General features: G+C 39.3%; 1 protein-coding gene across 1 annotated transcript; it reads right to left on the bottom strand.

Annotated features, from left to right (window-relative positions):
• Nucleotides 1-3,749: 3,749 nt before the first annotated feature.
• LOC133545592 (gastrula zinc finger protein XlCGF57.1-like) lies at nt 3,750-11,915 on the bottom strand. The gene is made up of 2 exons (XM_061891328.1): nt 11,651-11,915; nt 3,750-6,340 (listed from the first exon to the last, which is right to left on the bottom strand). The coding sequence occupies exon 2, from the start codon at nt 5,869-5,871 to the stop codon at nt 4,612-4,614; it is 1,260 nt and encodes a 419-aa protein (XP_061747312.1). The 5' UTR covers nt 5,872-6,340; nt 11,651-11,915; the 3' UTR covers nt 3,750-4,611.
• Nucleotides 11,916-11,926: the final 11 nt, after the last annotated feature.

Below are 11,926 nucleotides of genomic sequence, written 5' to 3'. Positions count from 1 at the left end.
TCTTGCTCGGAATGTGGTAAAAGTTTTGTAAGAAATCAACGTTTAAATGTACACATGCGAACACACACTGGAGAAAAACCTTTTTCATGTTCAATCTGCGGTAAAGATTTTACTCAGATGCACCATTTGAAAGTACACATGAGAACGCACATTGGAGAAAAACCTATTTCAGGTTCAATCTGCGGTAAAGATTTGACTCATCGGCCACATTTGAAAGTACAGACGAGAACACACACTGGAGAACAACCTTTTTCATGTTCAATCTGCGGTAAATATTTTGCTCGAAGGCACTATTTGAAAAAACATATGAGTACACACACTGGTGAAAAACCTTATACATGTTCAGTATGTTGTAAAAGTTTTATACAAAGTATCCATTTGAAAAGACACTTGAGAATACACACTGGAGAAAAACCTTTTTCATGTTCAATCTGCAGTAAGGATTTTACTCAAAAGCACCATTTGAAAGCACACATGAGAACACACACTGGAGAAAAACCTTAAACTTATTCAGTATGTTTGTAAAAGTGTTATACAATGTCCACATTTTAAAATACACATGAGAACACACACAGGAGAGAAAGTGTTGAGTTGCAGTGTGTGTGGTGAAAGATTCTCTTCTAAGTACCAGTGTAAGAAACACAAGTGTGCTGGTGAGAACAGCAGCAGCAAATGAAACTGCAGGATTTGAAATAAATGTTCAAGACTTTAACCTTGACATTCTAACATCAGCACATATAACATGTGTGACATCATTATTGTGTGTGTATGATTCTAAAATGTATAGATTAGACACTTCAGATTAGTGCTTTTATTTCAGTCAAGTACATGAGTTAATATACACATTTGTGTACTTTAAAATGAACGGAACAATTTGACTGAAAGGGTGAGAATAAACTGTACATCAAATATGTTACATTCAATAAACATTTAATGTGTATATATTCATATTTCACTTTTATACTTACTCATAATAGTGTTTTAAATATGTTTTTGAAATAATTACGTGTTACATATTTTATTTTCTAATAGCAGATGATTCCATAGATTAACTCCTTTATATGATGTACATATTTGTTTTACATGAGTTCATACATTTGATTTTGAGTACACATAAATCCCTCTTAGTTCATATTTAATGGTTCACAATTCAAACATCTTCTGGACCACTTCTGGAAGCTTATTATTATTTACTTCATACATCATTTGAGCAGGTGTCTTTTATACAAGATGATTTACTTTTAAAACATGTGACTATGAATAATTTGTTGGTTGTCTATAATCATTTCTATTAATAATCTTTCCTACTTTCTTGTGTAATATGAATATTGTGTGAATGTTGAAATGTTTGTCCCCAGACCTTTATGCAATAAATAATGTATGCTTCAACTAAAGTTGGGTACAATAATTGTAGTTGATATTTGTAAGTATGTATTTTATTCTAGTTATTATTCCACTCCCTTTTTTAATGTGTTCTTTATATTTCTTACATGTAGTGTCCAGCTTACTTCATCATCTATAATGACTCCTAAACATGTGATTACACTTACTCCTTTCATTTCAATATTATCCATCATAATTTGTGTTTTACATTTTTACAATCTCAAAAATTGACACAGGTGCTGGTCATATTATTAGAAAATCATGAAAAAGTTGATTTATTTCATTAATTCCATTTAGAAAGTCAAACTTGTAGAATGTATACATTCATTCCAAACAGACTGATACATTTCAAGTGTTTTTTTTTTTGCCAAAAAGGAGATGATTATAGCTGACAACCAATGAAAACCCTAAATTCAACATCTCAGAAAATTAGAATATGGTGAAAAGGTCAGATATTGAAGACACCTGGTGCCACACTCTAATTAGCTAACTAACTCAAAACACCTGGAAAAGCCTTTAAATGGTCTCTCGTTTTGATTCTGTGTGACACACAATCATGGGGAAGACTGCTGACTTGACAACTGTCCAAAAGATGACCATTGATACTTTAAAGAAGGAGGGCAAGACACAAAAGGTCATTGCCAAAGAGGTTGGATGTTCCCAGAGCTCTGTGTCCAAGCACATTAATAGAGAGGCGAAGGGAAGACAAAGATGCGGTAGAAAAAAAGTGTACAAGCAAGAGGGATAACCGCGCCCTGGAGAGGATTGTCAAACAAAACCGATTAAAAAATGTGGGGCAGATCCACAAAGAGTGGACTGCAGCTGGAGTCAGTTGCTTCAAGAAAAACCACGCACCGACGTATGCAAGAAATGGGCTTCAGCTGTCGCATTCCTTGTGGAAAGCCACTCTTGAATAAGAGACAACATCAAAAGCGTCTCGCCTGGGCTCAAGACAAAAAGGACTGGACAGCTGCTGAATGGTCCAACGTTTTTTTTTACAGATGAAAGTAAATTTTGTTTCTCCTTTTGAAATCAAGGTCCCAGAGTCTGGAGGAAGACAAGAGAGGCACAGAATCCACGTTGCCTGAAGTCCAGTGTCAAATTTCCACAATGGGTAATGGTCTGGGGTGCCATGTCATCTGCTGGTGTTGGTCCACTGTGTTTCCTGAGGTCTAGGGTCAATGCAGCAGTCTCCCAGGAAGTTTTAGAACACTTTATGCTGCCTTCCGCGGATCAATTTTATGAAGGTGAAGATTTCATTTTCCAACATGACTTGGCACCTGCACACAGTGCCAAATCTACCAGTACCTGGTTTAAGGACCATGGTATCCCTGTTCTTGATTGGCCTGCAAACTCCCCTGACCATAACCCCATAGAAAACCTATGGGGTATTGTGAAGCGGAAGATGCCAGATGCCAGACCCAACAATGCTGAAGAGCTGAAGGCCACTATTGAAGCAACCTGGGTTCTCATAACACCTGAGGAGTGCAACAGACTGGTGGACTCCATGCCACGCCGTATTGCTGCAGCAATTCAGGCAAAAGGAGCTGCAACTACGTATTGATTGCCGTACATGCTGAAACTTTCCATGTTCATACTTTTCAGTTGGCCCACATTTCTAAAATATATTTTTTGGTACTAGTTGTAACTAATATTCTAATTTTCTGAGATTCTGAATTTGGGATTTTCAGTAATTGTCAGTACTAATCATCAAAAGTTTAAGAAATAAACATTTCAAATATATCACTATGTGTGTAATGAATTGATATAATATGTAAGTTTCACGTTCTAAATATAATTACTGAAATAAAACAACTTTTCCATGATATTCTAATAATATGACCTGCACCTGTATATAAAACGACATATATGTGCACATATATGCACTGATTACAAATACAGGACGGCATTGCCCACGTTTAGACTTTCTCCATCTAATGCCATCTTGCATTTTCCTCGTTCTTCTTCTTCTTTCTATTTCCAACAGACAAGTAGAACATGTTAGGTGTATTGCTGCCCTCCACAGGCTTTTAATAGGATTTCCTCCTTATGTCCTATGGCCCACACTACATTCTACAGTCTGGTAGGTGGCAGTATGAACTTTTCAAGTCATGGCTGCAAACTGCCAGTAAGAAAAAGAAGTAATAGAGCTGATTTCTTGCTTCTCTTGCGAGATCTGACAACATTTTTAAATAGAACAATTGACAAACAAACCAAGTCATCTTCAATACATCTCAACATTACACACATCCTCCAGGCTGAGTTAGTCCAGATAATGAAGTAAGCTGAAAACTACATCAAGTCATCTAAATAAAACATTTAAAAAATTGACTGCGGTAATAAATAGAATAAAATACATACCCACAAATAATAACTATATTTATTGTAACCAACTTTAGTTGAAGCATACATTGTTTATTGCATAAAGGTCTGGGGACATACATATAAAACAATCACACAACAATATTCATGTTACACAAGAGAGAAGAGTAATAAAAATAATTCATAGAATGGATTATAGAGACCCAACAAATGATTCAAAAAGTGACACATTTTAAAATTGTATACAAGACAACTGTTCAAATGATGTATAATTAAATAATAATATGCTTCCAGAAGTGGTCCAGAAGATGTGTCAGATGTGAACCAGTAAGTATGAACTAAGAGGGATTTATGTGTACTCAAAAGCAAAGGTATGAACTCATGTAAAACAAAAATGTACATCATATAAAGGAGTTCATCTATGGAATAATCCACAATTAGAAAACAAACTGTAACACGTCAATAATTTCCAAAACCATATAAAACACTATTATGAATAGGTATAAGAGTGAATTATGAATATATACACATAAAATGTTTATTGTACATAACATATTTTATGTACTGTTTATTCTCACCCTTTCAGTCAAATTGTTCTGTTCATTTTAAAGTACACAAATGTGTATATTAACTCATGTACTTGACTGAAATAAAAGCACTACCCTGAAGTATCTAATCTATAAATGTTAGAATCATATTAACAAGATTGTGTTACACACACAACAATGATGTCACACATGTTTTATGTGCTGATGTTGTTAAAAAGTCAAATTTAAAAGTGTTGACGGTTTATTTCAAATCCTGCATCTTTATTTGCTGCTGCTGTTCTCACCAGCACACTTGTGTTTCTTACACTGGTACTTATAAGAGAATATTTCACCACACACACTGCAACTCAACACTTTCTCACCTGTGTGTGTTCTCATGTGTACTGTAAAATATTTTTTTGTGACAAAAGCTTTTGTTGCAGCTTGAACAGGAGTATGGTTTTTCACCAGAGTGCTTTATCATGTGTATTTTTAATTGTTGTCTTTCTATATAACTTGTTCCACATACTGAACATGTAAACGGTTTTTCTCCAGTGTGTGTTCTCATATGTACTTTTAAACTTCGATTTATTACAAAGCTTTTACCACATTCTGAGCAGTAAAAATGTTTTTCTCCAGTGTGTATTCTCATGTGTGCTTTGAAATGGGGCTTTTCAGTAAAATCTTTACCGCAAATTGAACATGAAAAAGGCTTTTCTCCCGTGTGTGTTCTCATGTGTACTTTAACATTTTTATTAAATACAAAACTTTTACCACATTCTGAGCAGGAAAAAGTTTTTTCTCCAGTGTGTATTCTCATGTGTGTTTTCAAATATTGCCTTTGAGTAAAATTTTTACCACAGATTGACCATGAAAAAGGTTTTCCTCCAGTGTGTATTGTCATGTGTGATTTCAAATTTCGCCTATGAGTAACATTTTTACCACAGATTAAACATGAAAAAGTTTTTTCTCCAGTGTGTATTGTCATGTGTGTTTTCAAACTTTGCCTTTCAGTAAAATGTTTACCACAGATTGAACATGAAAAAGGTTTTTCTCCAGTGTGTGTTCTCATGTGTATTTTTAAACTTCGATTTATTCCAAAACTTTTACCACATTCTGAGCAGGAAAAAGGCTTTTCTCCAGTGTGTATTATGTGGGTTTTCAAATGTGGCCTTTGAGTAAAATCTTTACCGCAGATTGAACATGAAAAAGGTTTTTCTCCAGTGCGTATGCTCATGTGTTCTTTCATCATTTCTTTTAGTCTAAAATCTCTACCACATTCTGTGCATGAAAAGGGTTTTTCTCCAGTGTGTGATCTCATGTGTCTTTTCAAATCACTAGGATATTTAAAAGTTTTGTCACAGTGAGAACATGTGAAGTGAGTGTTGTCAGTGTGACATGTCTTATCATCTTTAGAGTCTTCATCATCAGTGTCAGGAGAGTGTGACGTTGTGTCCTTACTATCTGATAGTGGAGCTAAGAGCTTGTCTGCTTGTGATCCTCCACAGTGGTCTCCATCAGCTTCTGTTGTCATGTGTTGTGTTGAGCTGCTGCTTGGAGGCTCCCCCCCTCCCCTCTCCTCACTTTCACCTTTGACCTCATCATCTTCACTCTTCACAGGGACACCAGTCACTGGCATCTTGGTGACATCAACCTCCTCCAGTCCTTCAAGATGCTCTCCCTGCTGACTGATGCTGTGTTCTTCCTCTTCCTCTTTAATGTGAGGGGTCAGTGGGTCCTCCTCTTTGTCCTTAATGTGAGGGGTCAGCGGATCCACCTCTTCCTCCTTGTTGTGAGGGGTCAGTGGATCCACCAATTCCTCTTGGAAAAGGGGTGTCAGTGTTCAAAATCGGCTGTCAGTGGGTCCTCCTCTTCCTCTTTAAAATGGGGTGTAGGTTGATCCATCTCTTCCTCCTTAATGTGAGGGCTCAGTGGATCCACCGCTTCCTCTTTAAATTGGGGTTTCAGTGGGTCCTCCTCTTCCTCTTTGAAATGGGGAATCAGTGAGTATTCCTCTTCCTTCTTAATGTGGAAGGGCTGTGGCTCCTCCGTCTGCATCCTGAAGCTCCACTTCTGTTGTTCAGGGTGAAGATGTTCTTCACAGACGTCTGCAAGACAAACACACCATCTCTGCTCAGTCACACAATGCATTCAGTATGTTTACATGCACTTAGGAAAAACAAGTTATCGAATGAACTGTCTTGAAATCTCAGTGACGCACAAACACGCTGCTCTTTACAACATTATTCACAGGAAAAGAAACAAAAACCATGATGACAGGACTTTTTAGTATGGATGAACAATATGGTTTAAAATAGATTTTGCGAAATTCTATTTCATATATAATTACTAATAGAACCATTTTAAAACAGGCTACACAGGCTCCTACTTTAGTTGCTGAAATATGCAGTAAAATATTACATAATTTCCAGTATCATTTTCTCAAATAAAGTAACCAGATATTAACAGTAAATAAACAAGTACATTAATAATAATTGTTTTGACAAAATAATACAATTAGAAATGACACAATATCATCCATCCATATTCTATCGCTTATTCCCTTTGGGGTTGCGGGGGGCGCTGGTGCCTATTTTAGCTACAATCGGACAGAAGCCGGTTGCGACCTCATCGCAGATGACACAATATGTTACTGCATATGTCAGCTTCCAAATTAGGAGCTTTTGTAACCCGCTTTGAAATTATTCTATTATCAATCATATATCAAATTATACATCGTGACATATATTGTTTTAAGGATATAGATTTGAGGTCATATCGCCCATACCAAAAATTGGTTGGCCTAGTATTTTGTTTGGCCACCAAATATATTTATTTTTTATATCCTTCAGATGTGTGTGTATGATTAAAATGTTGTACTCCTGTTCTACATCACGTGGAAGAGTCATGGGGATGGTGTGCTTTTAACTAAGGGTGTGACGATACGGTCAGCTCACCAAAGGCTCCTCGATATTGGCTTTAGGAGAATGAGACAATATTTTGGTGGTTAACATGATTCTTACACATATGTGTACTTCATGTGTATATGAATGTACTTTCCCTTGTGTGCTTAGTTTTACTGTAACTTCATTGTGGATAATATCTATAAACAACCTAATCTTTAATTTGAAGGATTGTTTACTTATCTGACAAATTCAAAGGAAACCAAACTTTTATTAAATGTTGCCTATCATTCACAATCCTTATGCAAGACATGTTTTTAATTTTAATGAACTTTATTTCGTAAATAAACGTGAGCAAAAATCAGCTAACATTGGAGTCAATGGGAGCTCCTCTATTAGACCCACAAAGTCCTCCAAAAAAACATCCAAAAACTGCCAACAATGCTCCATTTACATTTTGTGACCTGAATATTAACCAAGTATTAGTGATATTGTTATTATAAGCGCTAACGTTAAGGACCTACTTTTAGCGGCGCATTGATCACAGAAGTAACTAGCTTATGCTGCTATATTGACATACTGAGCTGCTTTCTGATGGTGAAAAGCTAATTCTAGATTATAAATCATTAGTGAGAAACTAATGTAGTAGAAGGTTGTGGACATAAACCGCGAACTTGGTCAACTTTGACATCCAACTTAGACCTGGTGATGGCAAGAAAGATGCAAAAATACGTTCTTTTGCACCCGCCCTTTTTTAACCCTTTTTGTGATGATTAATTCTTCATCTAAACGGGAAGATATGAACATCCCATCAGTCGGCATCCCAGTGAGAGCAGACATTGTATGCTTAAAATGAGCAAGATATGTAAATATGACATGGTATTAAAAATGCTACTACATTACATATATATTTACAGTAAGTATTTATAATGTTGAAGGGGGTTTTAGGATGTTGTTTAGAGCACTTTATAGGCAGAATAGAGCGGCTACCAATGACTTAATTGTTATTTAACTTTTGCAAAGGTTTATTTTCTATTGTGGATCCATTAACCATCGACCTGCTCAGTAGCCTTGTGGTTAGAGCGTCTGCCCTGAGACTGGAAAGTCTTGATTTTAAATCCTGGCCGAGTCATACCAAAGACTATAAATACTGGACCCATTGCCTCCTTGCTTGGCATTCAGCATCAAGGGTTGGGGGTTAAATCACCAAATGATTCCCGAGCGTGGCCTCCGCTGCCCTCACCTCCCAGGGGGTAAACTTGGGGATGGGTCAAATGCAGAGGATAATTTCACCACACCTAGTGTGTGACTACCGTTGGGACCTTAACTTTAACTTACATAGGGACTGAGAATGATTCCAAAAAGTGCAGTTCCCCTTTAAATTAGAAAATAGAACAACACGATATCATGTGAAGTGTATTATATTTATATAGCGCTTTTCTCTAATGACTCAAAGCGCTTTACATAGTGAAACCCAATATCTAAGTTACATTTAAACCAATGTGGGTGGCACTGGGAGCAGGTGGGTAAAGTGTCTTGCCCAAGGACACAACTGCTCGGATGGCAGAAGCTGGGATCGAACCTGGAACCCTCAAGTTGCTGGCACGGCCACTCCACCCAACCGAGCTATACCGCCACAAGTAACAAGAACAGAATATATTAATAATAAAAGGCCTCATAGCAAATATGATGAATTCATCTTAATACTGTCCTTTTTTCAGGCTTCCCCTTTTAAAGGGTCTGGTTAAAGTGAGGAGACTATAATTTAGGAAAACTATTTATTTACAAATGGACTAAGATAAGTCACTCATTTTTACAGGTAGCTAAAGTTGGGATATAATTAAGATAATGAAAGATAGAGTGGTTAAGAAATGTTTAATATAGATTAGAATAGGCCGTGCAACTAATCATATGTCCTGAGTTCCAGTTGAAACTGGGTGCAAGTTCATGCCCACGCACATACACTCTTATCGCCCACATTCTTGCCACTGTTCACGTGGCTTCTTGGCCGAGGTCTGAAGGACAACACCAGATATGAAGTCGAAGACCAGGGAGAAAAACAGCACCAGTCAATATCGCACAGAAAGAACCTTCCTGGTGTTACCTGACGGCACGACCACCAGGCTGTGACACCACTACAAATGCTACAAATGCCTAACTGGCTTGGTACGCTCGTACCCGCCTACCAAGCCAAAGACTTAGGTCCAATGACGAAACAGGGCGTAGCTGCCGCTGATTGGACCGACACGCAAATACCACATTTTCAACACTCCTCGTTGTCGGTTAAAAACATAGCTATGGGCTGCACTTTGGACACACCTGCTGTAGGCTACGAGGAGCTAGCAGCTACACAACAACTAAGCTAAAACAACACATTTAAGCATATCAAATAATTATAGTTGCTTAATATGTACACAAAGTCTCCAAAATCGAAGTCTGATAGAAAGTATCCAGTAACAAACGTGTCCGCATCATTCAACTTTCTGTGCCATGAGCTTGACTTCATGAATTATTGTGGCCACTAGGTGTTGTGAAAGATCAAATCGAACAATTGCAAAAGCATCTGTCGTAAGGTTAGTGTTTTTTTTTTATATTTGTGTCAATATGTATAAGCATCCTCAGCCTTCCCGAGAAGGTCTTTTCAGGTGTACTGGAGAGGAGTTTATGCCGCATTGTCGAACCTCGGATTCAGGAGGAACAGTGTGGTTTTGGTCCTGGTCGTGGAACTGTGGACCAGGTCTATACTCTCGGCAGGGTCTTTGAGGGTACATAGGAGTTTGCCCAACCAGTCTACATGTGCTTTGTGGACTTGGAGAAGGCATTCGACTGTGTCCCTCGGGAAGTCCTGTGGGGAGTGCTCAGAGAGTATGGGGTATCGGACTGTCTGATTGTGGCAGTCCGCTCCCTGTATGATCAGTGTCAGAGCTTGGTCCGCATTGCCGGCAGTAAGTCGGACACGTTTCCAGTGAGGGTTGGACTCCGCTAAGGCACTGATTCCGTTCATAACTTTTATGGACAGAATTTTTAGGCGCAGTCAAGGCGTTGAGGGGATCCGGTTTATGTGGCTGCAGGATTAGGTCTCTGCTTTTTGCAGATGATGTGGTCCTGATGTTTTCAACTGGCCAGGATCTTCAGCTCTCACTGGATTGGTTCGCAACCGAGTGTGAAGCGACTGGGATGAGAATCAGCACCTCCAAGTCCGAGTCCAAGGTTCTCGTCTGGAAAAGGGTAGAGTTCCCTGCCCCAAGTGGAGGAGTTCAAGTACCCAGGAGTCTTGTTCACGAGTGAGGGAAGAGTGGATTGTGAGATGGACAGGCGGATCGGTGCGGCGTTTGCAGTAATGCGGACGCCGTATCGAACCGTTGCGGTGAAGAAGGCTCTGAGCCGGAAGGCAAAGCTCTCAGTTTACCGGTCGATTTACGTTCCCATCCTCAACTATGGTCATGAGCTTTGGGTCATGACCGAAAGGACAAGATCACGGGTACAAGCGGCCGAAATTAGTTTCCTCCGTTGGGTGGTGGGGCTCTCCCTTAAAAATAGGGTGAGAAGCTCTGCCATCCAGGCGGAGCTCAAAGTAAAGCCGCTGCGCCTCCTCATTGAGAGGAACCATATGAGGAGATTTGGGCATTTGGTCAGGATGTCACCCGAACGCCTCCCTAGGGAGGTGTTTAGGGCACGTCCGACCGGTAGGAGGCCACGGGGAAGACCGAGGACACGTTGGGTAGACTACCGTATTTCCTTGAATTGCCGCCGGGACGCTAATTAATTTAAAACCTCTTCTCACTCTTGCGCTTGCCAAAGGCATGCGGTAAAAGTAAGCATGCGCTAATAATTTTAAAACCTCTTCTCACTTCGGCACATACGAAAGGCATGCAGTAAAAATTTGATTGTGATGTATGCTTGGACCTTAAATCCTACTGAATAGCTGTTAATCTTCTTCCCTTTATGCAATTTCAAATTACCGGTATTGAGATCAGCCTCCTCCATTTTGAAAATGATGACAGGGGAAGTGTCACTCGTGACTTCACGAGTTTGACCTGGCGGTAATACTAAGCATGCGCTAATTATTTTGCGAAGCGAGTTTGCTCGGGCAGTAATTCAAGGCAGGTGCATACTACATGCCCTGTGGCAATTCAAGGAAATACGGTACGTCTCCCGGCTGGCCTGAGAACACCTCGGGATCCCCCGGGAAGAGCTGGACTAAATGGCTCGGCAGAGGAAAGGCTGTGCTTCCCTGCTTAGGCTGCAGCCCCCACGACCCGACCTCGGATAAGCAGAAGAAGATGGATGGATGTGTAACACAACTTGATGTTTCTTGAAAACAGCGTCCAGTAATTGATGTTAACGCTCCTTCTCCTCTTTTGTTGGACAAAGTTCCTCCTCGTATTCTGCTATCGTTTTTTTTTCTAACATCACACATATCTCTTCAACGGCAGCAGTTAGTCGCTGTTTCACCAACACGCACATCATTTGTAATGTAGACATGTTCACACAATAAAAACACTTCACACTTACATTGGATCTCTGCTTTGATGTGTCGATCACTTCCGCCTCTCTTTGTTAGCAGCTAACAAGCTAAGCTAACCAGCAGGCTCGGCTAGCACGTCAAAGTGCACTCAGACTAATGTATCCGCATACAAACAATTAATAAGGACGTTTACTCGGTTAAACGACACACATGTGCACATGTACGTTGTAATTAAGACCAAGAAACCATAATAACCAAAACAACGTATTCTCCCCAGACGCCATCTTGTTTTGTGCTTCCTCCTGTGTGACGTCATCGAGGTG

Source organism: Nerophis ophidion, linkage group LG28 (assembly GCF_033978795.1).
Source record: "Nerophis ophidion isolate RoL-2023_Sa linkage group LG28, RoL_Noph_v1.0, whole genome shotgun sequence".
NCBI lineage: Eukaryota > Metazoa > Chordata > Actinopteri > Syngnathiformes > Syngnathidae > Nerophis > Nerophis ophidion.
This window is presented reverse-complemented; position numbering and strand designations above follow the sequence as displayed.